The 17,959-nt window shown below is 47.5% G+C and overlaps 1 protein-coding gene across 1 annotated transcript; it reads right to left on the bottom strand.

The window, feature by feature from the left end:
* Positions 1-11,312: 11,312 nt before the first annotated feature.
* On the bottom strand, positions 11,313-14,277 carry TCL1A (TCL1 family AKT coactivator A). The gene is made up of 3 exons (XM_040478438.1): positions 14,142-14,277; positions 11,787-11,957; positions 11,313-11,369 (listed from the first exon to the last, which is right to left on the bottom strand). Exons 1-3 carry the CDS (start codon positions 14,259-14,261, stop codon positions 11,313-11,315), a joined length of 348 nt encoding a protein of 115 aa, XP_040334372.1. The 5' UTR covers positions 14,262-14,277.
* Between the last annotated feature and the right edge of the window lie 3,682 nt (positions 14,278-17,959).

The raw sequence follows: 17,959 nt of genomic DNA on the forward strand, positions 1-17,959 counted from the left end.
GACTCGGCTCCCTGGTGGTCTTTGGGGATCACGAATTCTGGGCATAATATTCAATACCTGATCTCACTTGTGGCAGTGTGATTCAGGCGAGTTACCAAAAATATCTGGGCCTGAGTCTTCTCATCTCATCAACCCGAGTGCATCATTACTTGCTTTGTCCCAATCACAGTGTGCTTCGGACTGTGCTGGAAATTAAGTATCAATGGGTTTTAAGTGATAGTAGGAAGATCACAGCAGCAGCTCTCCTCCCCTTTTGTCTGGATTACTGGAATTGCTCTCTTAAGGGAATACCTGCCTTTAGACTCTTCCAGGCTAAATTAAACCTTGTCTACAAGGACGGTGTACCCTGACTGGTGTACAGACTATAACAAGTGCAGATTTCATGACGAGCCAGACAGAATTATCAAATTATGGCTAGAGTCTATTTTTCTTCCACAAGATAGGCTAAATTTGCGCGTGCCTTCCAAGACGAAAGTTTACTGTGGATATCCATGATCCTCGAGGTTAGCGGATTAGTAGAAATGAGACACGCAGATATTTAACCCAGTACAATCCAACCAAAAAGTCAGGGAAGTGGAGACGGCTCCCTGGTGTCCTTGGTTGGTGGGTGATGAGGCCAGTGTTGGAGGGAGGCACCATCAGGTCAGAGCACACCAGCCAAGTTCCCTAGATTCTGGCTTTTTTTGGCCCTCCAAGCCCTGAGGCCCAGGTCATCAGCACCTCAATCAACCCAACCTGCTGTGTAAGTACCACATCATCATCAGGACCAGGTTCCAAAGTTGAGTTTGTGCAAAGAGCTCTCCCATATTATTGAAATGTTCAGTTTTAATAGTTCCAAGCTTTCACCTCAAAACTATGAATGCTCATTATAGTAAAGTATTTGCAAGAACATTTTCTTGGAAAATATCACACTTAGATTTATAAATGGTGTTTGCCGTTGGAAGTTCACTTGCTATCACAAAGAGGATTCACTCACTGACAATGACTTCACTGGACCAGTTCATGTTGACTCATCTGGTATAGACAGATGGAGAAGAATCTCTTAGAATTAGTATGCTTCTAAAGGTATTTCCACTTTGTAAATAAACTTATTTGGTGAGAGAGGAAAAAAAAGAGTAACAAAGTATCTTTAAAGTACAACAAGGATCGGGGCAAGGTGGTGAGAGTGGCATGGTTTTCCAGTCTCCTCAAATGACAAAAACAAGTAGAGTAACGGGGATAGAAAAAAAGAAACAGTGTATAAAGTGGAAACACAAAAAGAAAATCAGTCGAAGAAAAAGATCAAAGGATTCAAGAGAAAGTGATGGATAGAAGAGAGGCAAAGAAGATCCAACATATGCATAATAGGCCCCTCCCCAGCCCCACCCCTGACACAACACAAGGACAGAAGGTAAAAGGTAGTCAAGTGAACAAATATAAGCCACTATGAAAGAAAACTTTCCTGAAAACAAACCAAGAAACTGACTTGAACCTGTATATTTAAACAGGACGGTGTTGTGCTTGGACCAGAACAGTCAATTCCAAGGCACTGTCTGTTAATTTTATTAGAATTTACAGAATAGAAATCCTTTTGGCATAGGTAAAATGACCATGTAATTTACAAGGTATTACACCTTTGCACAATACTTTTAAGTTAAAACACAATGGACAAAATTAAGTAACATAGTACAGATACCCAAGAAAGAAAATGTGAGTCATTACTTCAAAAGGTTTTTATTTACTTATTTTGAGAGAGAGATAGAGTGCAACTGGGGAGGGGGCCAGAGAGAGAGAGAGAGAGAGAGAGAGCGAGAGCGAGTCCTAGGCAGGCTCCACATTGTCAGCACAGAGCTCAATGCAGGGCTCAAACTCACAAGTCATGAGATCATGACCTGAGCTGAAGTCAGATGCTTAACCAACTGAGCCACCCAGGCACTCTGAGCCATTTTTTTAAAATTCAGCCCAAATGCCCTTCAAGTATGAAGGCTATAGACAAATTGTGATAAAGTTGAGGGAATCAGGGAATAATGCGACTGTGTGCCCTTCCTGAGTAATCTACTAAATAATATGCTTCAGACAACCAAGAAATGTTTAGAGAAGCTTTTCCTAAGAGCTACTGAGAAGCACTGAATATATTTAACTGTAAAGACTAATAGGCATAGGGTGAAGAACACTATGTATTTGTCATATCCTCTGATAACAAAGATGTAATTCAGCTATCAAAACTGGGGAGAGAAGGGAAAAATTACATAGAAAGTAAGCTTGCTGGTGCCCTGAAAGGTACCATTTAGCACTAAACAGATACCACTTTAAGTACTTTGGGGGAGAAGAAGAAGAGGGGAAAGAAGAGGTTACTAATTTCAATATTGTTCATAGTAAGGAACCAAAAGACCTGCACTGTCCAACATGGTAGCCACCAACTGTATGTGGCAACTTAAATTTTAAATTCATTAGCATTAAAATAAAATCTTAAGTTCAGTTTCTCAGTTACACTGGCCACAATTCACACTTCATTTCTTTTTTTTGTTTTAATATTTTTAAATATTTATTTTTGGGAGAGAGAGAGAGAAGAGCGTGAGCAGGAGAATGGAAGAGAGAGAGGGAAACACAGAATCCAAAGCAGGTTCCAGGCTCTGAGTTGTCAGCACAGAGCCCGACGTGGGGCTTGAACTCGTGGACTGCGAGATCATGACCTGAGCCGAAGTCAGACACTTAACCAAATGAGCCACCCACGTGCCCCCACATGCAGCTAGTAGCTCCCATTGGAGACCACAAATAAAGAGCATGTCCATCATTACAGAACGTTCCTTGGACAGTGTTACAAAGGAGGAAGGATGACACCCTGTGATATTAATATAAAGGTAACCGTTGAAACAAAACATCTGATCTGTGGCATTTGGTTACAGCAGCCTGAGCAGATTACAGATAGGAATTCTCTGCATATTGATCTACAGACTCAACACAATCTCTATCAAAATCTCCCCTGACTTCATTGCAGAAATTGACAAACTGATCTTGAAATTCATATGGAAATTCCAGGGACCCAGAATAACGAAAACAATCTTGAAAACGATTGGAGGACTCATACTTCTCAATTTCAAAATTTATCACAAAGATAGAGCAATCAAGGCAGTGCAGTACTGACATAAGGACAGACATAAAAACAGATTGTGTATATGTACACACACACACACACACACACACACACACACACACACATCAATGGAACAGAATTGAGAATCCAGAAATTAACCCTTACTTTTATAGTCAATTGATTTTTGACAAGCGTGTTAAGACAGTTCAATGGGGGAAAAATAGTCTTTTCAACAAATGACACTGAGGCAACTAGCTATACACATGGATCCCTACCTCACACTATACATACAAATTAACTCAAAATGGACCATATACTTTAATGTAAGAATTTAAGCCATAAAACTTTTAGAAGAAAATGTAGACTAAACCTTCATGACCTTGAGTTAGGCAAAGCTTTCTTAGATATAATATTAAAAACACAAGTAATAAAAGAAAAAAATAAGTTAGAATTCATCAAAATTAAGAAGTTTTGTGCTTTTTTTTTTTAAATTTTTTTTTTTAACGTTTATTCATTTTTGAGACAGAGAGAGACACAGCATGAACCGGGGAGGGACAGAGAGAGAGGGAGACACAGAATCGGAAGCAGGCTCCAGGCTCTGAGCCATCAGCCCAGAGCCCGACGCGGGGCTCAAACTCGCGGACCGCGAGATCGTGACCTGAGCTGAAGTCGGAAGCTTAACCGACTGAGCCACCCAGGCGCCCCAAGAAGTTTTGTGCTTTTAAGGGGACCATCAAACAAGTGGCAAGACAACGTGCAGGTTAGGAGAAAATATTTGTAAATGACATTTGATAAGGGAGTTGAATCCAAATATATAAAGAAGTCTTACACCTCAGTAATAAAAATGAAAATAACCCCATTTAAAAAACAGCAATAAACAAGTTATGGAGATGTAATATACAGCATGGTAACTACAGTTAATAATACTGTATTGTATATTTGAAAGTTGCTAAGGAAGTAATCTTTAAAGTTCTCATCACAGGGGCGCCTGGGTGGCTCAGTCGGTTAAGCGTCCGACTTCGGCTCAGGCCGTGATTTCCATGGTCCATGAGTTCGAGCCCCGCATTGGGCTCTATGCTGACAGCTCAGAGCCTGGAGCCTGTTTCAGATTCTGTGTCTCCCTCTCTCTGACCCTCCCCCGTTCATGTTCTGTCTCTGTCTGTCTCAAAAATAAACATTAAAATAATAAATAAATAAATAAATAAATAAATAAAATAAAGTTCTCATCACAGAAAAATTTCATAACTATATGGTGATGGATATTAACTAGGCTTACTGTGGTGATCACCTGGCAATACATACAAATATTGGATCATTAGGTCGTACAGCTGAAATTAATACACTGTACATCAATTATACCTCAATCTTAAAAAAAACAGGCAATGGATCTTAACAGGCATTTCTCCAAAGAAGATATGCAAATGGCCAATAAGCACATGAAAATGTATAAACATCATCAGACGTCGGGAAAACGCAAATCAACACCACAATGAGATACCATTTTACGCCAACTAGATGGCTATAATCAGAAAGCCACATCCGAAGTGTTGACAAGGGTGTGGGGAAATAGGAACTCGCACACACTGCTGGTGGGGACGTGCAGCCACCGTGGAAAAGAGTCTGGCAATTCCTCAAAAAGTCAAAAACAAGTTACCGTATGGCCCAGCAATTCCACCCCCAGGTATATAACCAAGAGAAATAAAAACATATGTCCACACAAAAACTTATATGTGAAAACCTGTAGCAGCATTATTTATAAGAGGCAAAAAGTGGAAATAACCCAAATGTCCATGAATTTATAAAATGTGGAGTAGTCATATGATGGAACGGTATTTGGTCATAAAAAGGAATGAAATACTGAAACTTGCTAGAACGTGTGTGACCTTTGAAAATATGATGCTAAAGAATCCAGTCACAGAAGACCACATAGTGTAGGATTCCATTTATATGAAATTTCCCAAATAGGTGAATCTATAGGGCAGAAATGAGATCAGCGATTGTCTGGTGCTGAGAAGTTTGGGGGTATCACGGAGTCCATGCTAGCGGCTGTGCAGTGTCTTTCTGAGGTAATGAAAATGTTCTAAAATTGGTCACGGTGATGGTTGTATAGCTATGTGAATATGAAAAAAAACAACTGAATTATACACTTTGAATATGTGAATTGTATGGGATGTCAATTACATTTAAATAAAACTGCTATATATCTGGCTACAAATTTTAAAAAGGATATAAACACCCGATTGAAATAGCTAGAAGACGGGAGAAGGAGAACAAAGGAGTACAGAAATAAAGAATGAAATATAAAAACAGACACCAGTGAGATAAAAAACAAACAAAAAGAATGAATGAATCAGAAAGTTGGTTCTCTGGGAAACAGACAAACCTAATTTTACTGAGTGGGATAACACACAGAAAAGACAAAATAGGAAAAGGGGCAGTAATCCCCCAGAGAGAATATTAAAAGTCCTGAGACTAATTTGAATAGCTGTTAAGATAAAATATAAAACCTAGGTGAAATTGATGCTTTCCCAGGAAAACTTATTTAACTTGGCTCCAGTAGAGAGAGAGAGAGAGAGAGAGAGAGAGAGAGAGAGAGAGAGAACTTAGACCAATTTTCACAGAAGAAATAGAAAACTGTACAAGTGCTCCTTCTAAAAAGGCACCAGGCGTGAATGGGTTCTACCAAGCTTAAAAAAAAGTCTAATGTAACTTATACTATAATAGGATATAACACAAGAAAAGTCTCCAAATTATTTTTATAAAGTGAATATAACTTAGATGCCAACACTTGACAGAGAGAGGAAGGGGGGGTGGAGAAAAATTCTAGACCTCTTTTGCTATGATGCAAAAATGTTAAATATCAGCAAAGAGATCCACCAGCACATGAACACATTCTACATCATGACCAAGTGGGGTTCATTCCAGCAATGCAAGGAAGAGTCCATAACCTAATATTAACACGGTATCATTAGAGTGTAAGAAAAGTATCATAGGATCATCTCCTTAGAAATGAAAAAAGGCATGTAACAAAACTCAATACCCATTCAAATTAAAATTCTAAAAAAGGAACTGAAAGACACTTCTTTAACATGCTAAAATACAAACATCCAAGCTCCTAAGCCAGGATCATACTTAATGGGGAAAACTCTAGACGCTGTCCTGATAAAATGAAGAAAATAAAAGAATGCCTAGTATCTCTGTTACTTACCATAGCGCTGGCGGTATTAGACAAGAGAAGACAGTTATAACCATAGAATTAGAAAGAAAGAGGAGATAATAACTCTATTTGTAGATACTATCATTATATATCTGGAATACCCAAAAAGTAAATTAAAACTACTATAAATAATGAGATAATTTAGTAATACAGAAGACTATAAAACTGGCTTACAGGAAACGATAGCTCATGTTATACACACTTGCGTATTCACACAACCCTTCGGGCAACATCCTGTTAAAGATGATGAAAGGAAAGACATCGTTATAATAACAAAAAGAATCAATAAAATGCCTGAGAATAGCTTCCACGAGAATGTGCGAAACCCTCATGATTAAAACTATAAAGCATTCCCGAAAGACAATGTAGACTCAAATAAAAGGCAAGACAATAATCTTGGATAGGATGACTACGCATCATAAACATGCCAAAGGTACAGAGAGGACGGGTTCAGAAGGGGACACCAGGATGGATGGGAGGACACCGGAGCCCACAGATCAATCTTAAACCACCACTCTGAGTGGGGTCACCTGACACTGCGCACTTCCTGATCTGACGCAACGAGCACCAAATGTGGCGCCACCTCTATGAAGGATCCGTGCCCAAAGAATTCAACCAGAGTCTCAGCAAGTCTGGGATGCCATCGACCAAATCCAGAAAGTCTTACAGGACAATCTACCTGCTCTGCTCTAAAGAAGGAAGAGGGCTGTTACAGATTACAGGGCATTTGAGACACATCAGCCACGTGCTGTCTGCATCTTGAATTATACCACCTGTTGGAAGCCATTTGAGATCATGGAGGACATTTGAAAACAGACGGGGTAGGAGAAGATATTAAGGAATTACTGTTGGTTTTGTTAGGTGGGATAACGGTATGCTGGCTATCGAGAATAAAAGTCTTGTCTGTGAGGATATGTAATAAAATGCTTGTGGGTGAAATGATCAGCTCTTTAAAATACTTAAGAAAAAAACACACCCAATCTTGTGTGAGGGAGAAAGGAAACAAGATCGTCCTGGCATCGAAAACTGCGGAAGCTGCAAGCTGCCATCAGATGCCGACACACCTCTGTGCCTGGGGTTCATCTCTGTTAGCTTCCGGAATATTGTTCCTTTGACGGCACCCTCCCCGTCCTGCCTCATCGATCGGTCCCCTTCTCCTGAACCTTTCCTTCAGTGCACACGCCTAGGCTCCAGCTTAACACACCCTCGGAGCTACCTTCTCCAAGACCCCCCCAGCAGAGCTCATAGCAAGGTCAACCCTCCTCCCCTCCCCTTTCCTCCACACCCACCCCAGAGGGCAATACCCCCGTCACAGCACGGAAACTTTCCCTGACGTCACCATCAGACTCCGTGTGACCAAATCCAATGGTCACTCTACTCGGCCCCAAGCAGCAGGTCCTGCAGACTCCTTTTTTTTTTTTTTTAAGCTTATTTATTTAGAGCAGGGGGGTGGGGGGCAGAGAGAGAATCCCAAGCAGGCTCCACACTGTCAGCGCAGAGCCCGATAAGGGACTCCGACTCACGAACCACGAGATCGTGACCAGAGCGGAAATCAAGAGTTGGAAACCTCACCCACTGAGCCACCCAGGCGCCCCCTTGTAGGCTCCTTCTTGAAATACGTTCTCCTCCCGCTTCCACAGGCACCGCCACGTCTCCGCAAGTGAGCCCAGTCGGGCCCCGGCTTTAATGGTCATTTGTATATTTTTAATGACTCCTCAATTTATGCTGTTAGTCCCGGATAAGCTCTAGATGAGGGCAACAACTCCAACTGGAGGTATCCCAGACATCTCAAACTCAGCACGGCTAAGACAGCACTCCTGGTCTCTCTCCCTTTGCCCAAGCCACATCTCCAGGCCACATCTGCACCTCAAGCGGTAGCACCACGGTCCACTCAGCTGTTTCAGCCAAAGCCCGAAGTCACTCTTGCTGTGGAAACCTGCAATTCTGCGCCGTGTTTACGGTTAACGCACTGGGGCCACTTATTCTTATAAAACAGCATCTCTTTTAATGAGAAGCAACCCTCTTGCCATTTCTAATGTCCACAGAAAATGCAACCTGCACGGGACTCGCCATTTCCTCTCCCTGGAACTCTCTTCCCTGGCTTAAGAGCCTAGCTCGCTCTTGTCTTCGAGGTCCAATCTTAGAGGCCACCCCCAGAGATGGCCATCTCTTCACCATCTGACCCAACTCACCGTCAGGTTATCCTACTCTGTTTTCTTTGTAGGACTGGGCACAGCCCGAGCTTCTCGTCCGTCTTTTTCTGGAATGAGCAGTGCGTGAGAGCGGGGCCTTCGTCCTGTTCACGGCTGTATCTGTAGCACCCGGCAGAGTTCACAGGGCTGGTCACGCTTTTCAGAAACAAAAGGATTTTGAGCAAGAACCGTCAGTCCACTTGGGCCATTGTAACAAAATGCCAGAGACTGGGTGGCTTCAATAACAGACGTTTATTTCTCAAGGTTCTGTAGGCTGGGGCGTCCAACACGGAGGTGCCGGCAGATTCCCTGTCTATTGAGAACCTTCTTCCCGGCTGGCAGACTGTTGTCTTCTCACCGTGTCCTCACTTGGCCTTTCCTTGGTGCGCGTGCACGGAGAGAGCTCTTTCTCGGTCCTCCTCTTCTTAGAAGGGCACCAATTCCATCCTGGGGCGACACCTTCAGGACCTCATCTTACCCTAACTGCCTCCCAAAGGCCCCATCTCTGAATACACACATTGGAGGTTAAGGCATCGACATGAATCTGGGCGACGGAGGGAGGCACAAACATTCAACCCCAGATGAGAACTTTCCTCCTCCTGGGCCTGCTCTTAAAAGTGAGACAACTGGCTGATCTCCGACATTCCTCCTGTCCTGATAGCCTGATGCCCTGTCCCTACCGACCAGAGTCTTGTCTAGTAATATCTCTAACACACCAAGCTCTCACATCACCAAGCACCGTGCAGGGCAACGGGGTTAAAATCACAAGAGACAGAGACCCTGTCACACGTGGTACCCGACGTTTATCTGTCCAGTGCCAAGACTGGGATCCGGGAAAACAAAATCGGAGAAGCGGTACTTTTCTTATATAATTTGCTTATTGGATACTTAACAATACGCCTATCATTCCGTTCGCGCCTGTGACTACAGTCGCATACGAGTGGGGACCACCAGTACTCCACACGGGATGGATGCCTTCTACTGGAAGGCCTCCCTCTGCGACACTGGAGGCCGTTTACCCTCTCAGAGGGTAGAGGCGGCGGGCAGCTAATCTTGGCAAAGGAAGCAGCAGAGACAGGGCCTGGGGTGGGCTGGGCTGTGAGCACGGAGCATGAGAGGCAGGGAGGGGACTGTGGCTGAGGCCCGGGCGGCTGGGCACAGTTTCAGTCAGGGAGGAGGGTCTCCTACTGGCACCGGAGGTACACATGTAAGGACAGAGCCTGGTGAGTGCCTGAGCCGGGTTGGGGGGAGATGACTGGCCGGGGGACCAGACAGAGGGATCTTGAACACCCGGAGTTGCCAACAAAGACCTTCTGAGGTCACTTACCCCAACGGTTCTCAAAGCGGGCCTCTGAGAACACTGGGGTTTTGAGCATTTGGAGTATATGCCAATCAATCATTCAACCCAGCCTTGTCACCAACGTAAAAGAAACACACTAAATTCATGAGTCTTCTTTCCCTTCCAAAACTTACTTGGTGACTGCCTGTTCTCGCTTCTCTCCCCTAGAATCGAGGTGAAGGGATAGGAGCTGGGTCAGCACCGAGGCAGATGAACTGTTTCACATGTAATCCACATTGCAAAGTGTTCACACTACACACGACTTCATGACATCCCAGGTGTGTGCGCACCATTAAAAAGGGGCAACTTCAAGCTCCGTCCTTGGACAGATGGGCAGCCTGAGGGCCCGTCCACGGCGCTCGCTTGCTTGGCCTCCTGCTACATCACGAGATGTGGATTGCTGACATTCTGGGCGCAGATCTGGGCTCCTCTCAGGCCTTCCTGGGAACCGCACCTCAGCCTGCTTGGGCTGGGGGGGGGGGGGGGCTTCTGTAGCACGGTCACGGGCACCAATGTGAGACAGCTGGTCCAGGGGCCCCACGGCCTGGCCCGGGCTCGAGTGAGTCGGTCCCGCTCCCTGGCAGCCAGAGGCACACGGAGCTGAGGGAACGGAGTGAGAAGCAGCCCGGGGTACGCAGCCCCACAACACTAGTTACCGAGAGCGGCAGAATGAAGGGAGAGGCCAAAACCCACCAGGAGAAAGCCAGAGGGCAGGACAGCCAGGGCACCTGGACGGGGCCGCAGGCAGGCTCGTCTCCTGCCTCTCATTCTCTCCCGGGCCGGGGCGGGGGGTGGGGGGCACAGAACAGAACACACAGGGCTGGCACACGAGGGTGAGTGCAAGCACGAACGTCCCCACTGCAGGCCTGCAGCACTTGGGGACAGGAGGAGACAGGAGCCATGGGGCCTGGACCAAGAGAAGGACGAGAGAAGACACAGTCAAAGGCAAAGGGCAGGACCTGGTAGAGTTGAAGGGCGGGCCGGAGGTGGGGTGGAGGGAGGTTTTTTGGGGGGAGGGGCAGAGGCAGAGCCGGCGGGGGCAGTTCTGGAGTGGGAGCCTGGAGGTGAGCGCGGGTCCCCGGAGCTGAGGCCTCGCAGGGGCAGACTCTGACCACAGCGAGGGGCCCGGTGACGGAACGCCTGGATTTGGAACATGGCTCTGGGACCTAAGAAGTTACTGTACTTCCTCGAAGCTCATTCTGGTGACCTATCGAGTCAAACGATCCCCGGCGCAGTTGGCGTGATAATCCACAATGCCCGTAACCTGTGAGGCGCGGTACAGATGTGCAGTAAGGGGGCTGCCCAAAAATTATTAGTCTCCGAGGCGGCAGAGGGGAGAGCCCCCCCCCCCCCCCCCCCCCCCGAGACCCTCGGAGGGCAGTACGGTCGGGGTGGAAGTCAGCACTGCCTTCGTGGCGAAAAGGCTGCTCCTTCTCCCCGACCTGGTCACTCCAGACTAACAGGTCTCACGCCCCAAAGGTACTTACCTCGTCACTCATACTCCGGGTCCGGCAGCTGCTCAAGGAGCATCTCCTCCGTGCCACTGAACTGCATGAGAGAAGGGGACCAATGGCCGGAGCCCTGGGCATCCTTCCATCCTTCTCTTCCTGGCTCTGGGCCTCCCGGTAGTTTGGAGCGGGAGGCGGGAACCTGCTTGGGGGCGAGGGATCCTAGGAGCCCCTCCTCCCCACCAGGCCTTCACCCCCTGACTGCCCTCCGGAGAGGCTCCCTGACCCCCTGCAGCCGAGGGGGCTTCAGTTGGACCGCAGCGGGTGGCCCCAGTCATTCATCTTCTTCTAACATCTCTCTCATCCAGTCCTTTAAAATCCTGCAGCTGTAAGCTCCTGCCCTTGTTATTTTCAGTTTTCGCTGCAGAGCCGGAGGGAACGGAGGCCAGACGTGGGGGAGGGGGCGCAGGGCCACCCAAGGCCACCCGATGGTCCCCGGGAGAAGGGACACACTTGCCTCGATGTGGTACACGACGCGCCAGAAACTGGAGTCTGAGCCTCGGTATCGTCTTCCAGGGTAGAGCTGCCACATGGAGGGCAGCAGGCCGGGGGCTAGCAGGCCGGGGCACACAGCCCCCCCCAGGAGGACATCTTCCTGCCGCATGAGTACTTGGAGGCTACTCTCCATCTGAAGAGGAGGGAAGGCCGGGCACACCTTCAGGGCCCAGGCTCCCGGGCCCACAGATGACCGGAGTCCTTCCTGCCACCCTCGCAGCCTCGCCGGCATCTGAACTGCCTGTGACCGCTGTTCCCTTGAGCCACGCATGCTCCTCTCGCGGACTCTGGCCAGGCCAGGACGACCAGCGGTCACGTGTGTCTGGACACCGAGACAGGGCCACACAACAAACTGAGAGTTTGTCCTTGAACTTCCTTAGTTCAGCTGCTCTGGGATTTTTTTTTTTTTTTTTTTTTTTTGTCATAGAGCTCCTTTTATTTTTTATTAATATTTATTTATTGTGGGGGGGGCAGTTAGGGACACAGAGAGAGAGACAGAGAGAGGCAGAGGGAGAAGAGAGAATCCCAAGCAGAATCCGTGTTGTCAGCACAGAGCCCGACACGGGGCTCCAACTCACAAACAGTGAGATAATGACCTGAGCAGAAATCGAGAGACACGTATCCCCGGACCCCACAATCAGGTGATAGACCACTTTTCCCCACCTCCACCACTGCCCATCTATTGCAATAAATCTAACTTGCTGCCTGGTTGATCATGTGCCCCACAACCAGATCCCCACACGACAGCCAGGGTGTGCATCTAAAACGCCACTCCCCTGCTCGATGCCCTCCAGTGGCTTCTCATCGTGGGCAGAAGCACCTGAAACCTTCACTATCTGGGCCCCTGCCTCCCCCATCTCCCATTTTGCCCCTCACCCTCCACCCTGTTCCAGCCACAAAGGCCTCCTCGCTATTTCGGGGACATGCCACATTCCCAGTAATCTCTTGTATCTGTTGTCCTCTGCCTGGAACATTCTCTGCTAGATCGACACAGGGCTCGTACCCTTTCTTTCAGATAGCTCTCTGCACAAATGTTACGTCTAGAGGGACAAATTTCAGGGAAATCCAACTCTCTGAAATACACACGAGGCAGGCAGGCCTAAAACTGTGGTTTGCAAAGGTTTCAACTAAAATGACAGGCAAACGAGAATGAATACTCTTGCAGGGTCTTGCCTGAAGACCCCACACCACGAGTTACTGCCTCTCATCCGACACAACTTACCACCAGCCTCAATTACTTCATTGTCCTTCACCCCAGCCCAGTGTCAGCTTCACAAGTGGTAGGATTTTATCACATTCACTGCAAACCCTCAACAGTCTAGAATCGTGCTTGGCATATAAACCAGGCCCTTAGGCTTATTCAATGACTCTCTCTCCAGAGTGGAAATATTTTTAACAATTTTCCATCTATGAAATAAATTAGAATTGTCAAGACATAATTCAGATCATCCTGCAAGATGTCAGTGGAAATCACCATTCTTGCTGTGTTAGTATAGAGTTTTCTGTATCCTTCAACCACTTTTAGTTTCCTTCTTCATCTTTTTCTTATTGATTTAAGTAAATCTTTACATATTAAGAATGCTCTCAAATACACGGAAGCAAACCCTGCCCCACGGTTTGCTAGTGGGTTATGCTTCATGCAGAACCTACAATGATTATGTGAAAAACTCTGGTTTGTGGTTTGGGCGGTATGTTTAAGAAGATCTTCCCCAAGCAGAGGCTGAAAAAAAAAAAGGATATTCTACAAATACCTGACTTAAAAAAAAGGAAATATTTAACTTGATTTTTTAAAGGACACATAGGTGTCTATTCATGTCCTCTGCCCATTTCTTCACTGGATTATTTGTTTTTCGAGTGTTGAGTTTGGTAAGTTCTATATATTCATAAAATTTTTTTTTAATTTTTTATGTTTATTTTTGAGAGAGAGAGAGAGAGAGAGAGACAGAGCACGAGCAGAGGAGGGGCAGAGAGAGACGGGGACGCAAAATCCAAAGCAGGCTCGAGGCTCTGAGCTGTCAACACAGGGTCCGATGTGGGGCTCCAACTCACAAACCGTCAGATCATGACCTGAGCCCAAGTCTGACACTTAACCGACTGAGCCACCCAGGTGCCCCCCCAAATTTTTTTAAATAAAAGTACATATAGGTACATTAAAAAAAAAAAAAGGCAAAAAACTAAATAAATGCCACTACAGAGGAGGCACGAAACACCCCAAACTCCAAGGCAGGCCCCCCACGTGGCCCAGCGCACTCCGCGGAGAAACCCGCGTGGACGCGGCCGCCCACGCCCAGCCCCGCCTGCCCCAGGGCGGCTGTACCTCGATGATTATGGGCAGCCAGGTACGCTGGTTCTCGTCCACGTACACGGACCTTTCCCAGATCCACAGGTGGTCCGGGTGCAAGGCCGTGCGCGCCCTGAAGAACGGGAGCTCGCCCATGGCTCCCAGGGCGTCCTAGGCGTCTCTGGAACCCACTCGCTGGTGCGCGGGACGCTGGCCCGTCGCTTTATAGCGGGGGCGGCGCGCGGGCGCCCCCCAGCGGCGGGGCGGGAGGAGGGCGGGGGCGGGCTGCGGGGAGCAGGGCGGGAAGCGGGGAGGAGGGCGAGGAGGCGTGGGCGGAGCGCGAGGCGGGATGGGCGGGGCGACTGGCAGGAAATGCTCGGGAGCTGGCCCTGCGCCCTGGGACCCCGGCACCGTCTAGGAGTGCAGACCCAGCTCGGTGGACGCGGGGCTTTCTCCAGGCCCCCAGCCAGCCAGCCCCCACTCCCCACTGCTGGGGAGGCACCCCTGCCTGTGGCCTTTGGCCTTTTCTCTGTCAGGAGGTGCCGGCGTCCTCCGCTCCCCGGGACGCCCAGACCCTACTGTCCGAGTCGGGCTCTGTGTGTGGCTGGTCAAGTCATACTCAGACAGAGACGCCAGGCCTCTGCTGGGAACTCACAGTCGACGCCAGGCAACCCAGAGCCAGGACCCCCTCCACATCTTCTGGGATCAGAACAGACCCATGGCAGCCAGAACCAGGCCTGGACTTTCCCAGGTTCACGGCATCACCTTCAGCCTGTGGATGGGGTGTCGGAATCAATTGCCTTGGCCAAGTGCAACTCTTGAAGCCCCGGTCCCCCTCCCACGGACATTTTCCACCGCTTTGATGATGGTGTGGTCATCTAATAGCTATTGTGAAACAGGGCGGTGAAGAAACATGGGTTTTTCCCTTTATAGGCTTTGAATTCGTTAGTGAACACATCGTTCACTTAAAAAGAATCCTCTCCCTCTACCCCAAGATCAATGGAATTGAAAAGTCCCTGGGTTATATGATCAAACTGTCTCTCTGTAAATTACAGCAACTAAGGAAAACAATTTCACTTCGCTTTGCAGCGCACCACATGCCCATTAAGGCAATTAAGAAAAATAAAGGACAATGAGAAACATGTAAAAGCAGCTCCAGGCTCATTGCTCAAACATCACCACTGGCCGCAGTTTGGTGTCTCACCCTCCAGCTCTTTCCTGTCTCTCTGACTAGGCCCCAAGAAAACAATTTGTGATCTTTTGAAATAGCACAAAAGTGAAAATGAGCTTAACCCTCATCCCTTGACACCAGAGGTATGTATTTGCTTCCCTGCCTGTCCAGACAACCTAATTCCCAAGAAAGCGCTGAGGTGGCCTATGGTAATAGAGACAGAATTGGATTTACCAGGAACACGAAATAGAAGACAAAAGCCAAGCAAAGTTGGGAGTGGAGAGGGCAGACGTGAGCCCAGCAGACCTCCCTCCCAGGGAAGCCCCTGTGGTGCTTGTATTTAACATTCAGACTTGTGGCATTCAGGCTGATTTCCCTGTGGATGGTTCTTAATTCCAGACTCAGATAGCTACTGGGAGCGTGATAATATGGTAATCTGTCTGCTGGGGCAGTCTCATCCTATTCCTGAGCTTTGAGGCCAAAAATGATAACGAGTCCAGCTTACACAGTGTGGCAAAAAAGGGGACACCTAGGAGCCGGTGTTGTCACCGACCCAGCTGCATCAATGGCCCCAGGACTCCGAATGCCACCGGGTCTGACGATTTCGTTGGCACTTGTTCCGTTTTTTTGAAGGAGCCACAAAAGGAACGAATAATGGACCAAGAATCAGACTCACTTGGCTGGGTATGTTTCTCAATGTTCTGGCAATATGACCCTTACACCCCCAATCCCCTTTGAAAGAACAGTGTAGGTCTTCAGTTTCACACGAGGGTTTCTTAATATTGAGCAAGATATTATACCCAAAAGTGGATGTCATTCTTCTGTAGGGCTTAGAAAATCACTTGAGAAGGGGTTCCAGAAAACGAAAGTGACATGGGGCAGCTTCTGTGGGGGCCTTGAGACTTCTTTATGGAAATCCCACCGGAAAGGAAACAATGCTCCTGTGTGGTCCCAGGGACAGGCAAGCCTCTCCAGCACGTTATCTGCCCCATCTTAGGGCCGGAAGGCCAGTGGGTCCAGCTTTATGGTTGTATATTTCTTTCTGACCTTGCTTTATTCGTCTACAAACTCCCTAAGTATAATCAAGTGGTGTGTCATTTAGAAAATAACACAAAGAGGGGTGCCTGAGTGACTCATTCGATTAAGCGTCCCCTCTTGATTTCAGGCTCGGCCATGATCTCTCGGTTCATGAGTTCGAGCCCCGATTCAGGCTCTGTGCTGACAGTGTGGAGACTGCTTGGGATTCTCTCTCTCTCCTTCTCTCTCTGCCCCTCCCCAATTCGTGCTGTGTCTCTCCCTCCCTCTCTCAAAATAAATAAGCTGTGTCTCTCTCTCTCTCTCTCTCAAAATAAATAAATAAACTTTAAAAAAAAAAAAAAAAAAAAACCAAAACAAATTTTTTTTTTTTTTTTTTTTTTTTTTTTTTTTTTTTTTTAATGTAGAATCCTTAACTGCTGCTTTCATGGTCTGGCTTTGGATCCAGTTTTGACTTAGCCTCTATCGCCTGTGAATTTGGCAGATCCTTTGCATCTTGGTTTCATTGCCACACTTGGGTAATCAGTGGGCCAAGCTAGGTGCCCTTGAAGCCCATTCTAACTCAATAGTCCCTGATCCTCTGATAACGTTGTCCAGTGGGAGATTAAGAATGATTTTGAGCAGAGTGGTTCTGGATATGAAGGACCACAATGGAATTCATTCTGCAGGAGTGAGGAAGCCATTTTCTTGTTTGGGTCCCAAAAAAGGGCCCTGAGAGTGAGTCCTGACCATCAGTAGGATCTAGCAACTTGCTATGGTAAGTATGACCCCTGGACCAGCTACTCCTCAAGCCTTCCCCAGACCAGCTGGGTCAGAAACTGCATTGTAACAAGGGTTGTTGGGTGCACGTTAAGCATTGGTCTATAGGGGGAGGATTAAAAGGGACAGATGGTGGGTGTCTGCCTCATTCTACCATTTCCCTCTATATTTTCTTTAACTGTGACACAAAACCTTGGATATGTGTCTCTGTATCATTTAGTCCTAGGCTCTCTGAGTTTCTGTCAAAATCACTTCTTTTTTTGTTGTTGTTTAAAAGATTTTTAATGTTTTATTTATCTGAGAGAGAGAGAGAGAGAGAGAGAGAGAGAGAGAGAGAGAGCATGAGCGGAGGAGGGGCAAAGAGAGGGGGAGAGAAAGAACCCGGATCAGGCTCCTGGCTCTGAGCTGTCAGCACAGAGCCCATTGCGGGGCCGAACCCACAAGTTGTGAGATCATGACCTTGAGCCAAAGTCAGACACTTATCCAACTGAGCCACCCAGGCGCCCCTCAAAATCACTTCTAATATATAAAGTGTTTTCCTCTTAAAATCCTGGTAATCAGGATTGGGTAATCAGGTTAGGGCATCCTAAACGTCAGCAATGACCAGCAAGCTATAAAGAAACTATGTAGGGCTACTTAGGTGGCCAGGCCTCCGGGCCCTACAATGAATGCCCCCGAACCACTAAGCTGGTGAATTGAAACCCTGGCTGCTTATTAGAATCGCCTGAGAAGGGGCGCCTGGGTGGCGCAGTCGGTTAAGCATCCGACTTCAGCCAGGTCACGATCTCACGGTCCGCGGGTTCGAGCCCTGCGTCGGGCTCTGTGCTGACAGCTCAGAGCCTGGAGCCTGCTTCCGATTCTGTGTCTCCCTCTCTCTCTCTGCCCCTCC

Source organism: Herpailurus yagouaroundi, unplaced genomic scaffold (assembly GCF_014898765.1).
Source record: "Herpailurus yagouaroundi ecotype Mexico unplaced genomic scaffold, PumYag 141, whole genome shotgun sequence".
In the NCBI taxonomy this organism is placed as follows: domain Eukaryota; kingdom Metazoa; phylum Chordata; class Mammalia; order Carnivora; family Felidae; genus Herpailurus; species Herpailurus yagouaroundi.

What these genes read in the sequence shown, in the direction of transcription:
- TCL1A (XM_040478438.1), bottom strand. Translation starts at nt 14,261, where the DNA reads ATGGGCGAGCTCCCGTTCTTCAGGGCGCGCACGGCCTTGCACCCGGAC. An exon ending in GGCTGCCCATAATCATCGAG is followed by an intron (nt 11,958 to 14,141) that starts GTACAGCCGCCC and finishes CCTCCTCTTCAG; the next exon opens with ATGGAGAGTAGCCTCCAAGT. An exon ending in GCGTCGTGTACCACATCGAG is followed by an intron (nt 11,370 to 11,786) that starts GCAAGTGTGTCC and finishes TCTCTCATGCAG; the next exon opens with TTCAGTGGCACGGAGGAGAT.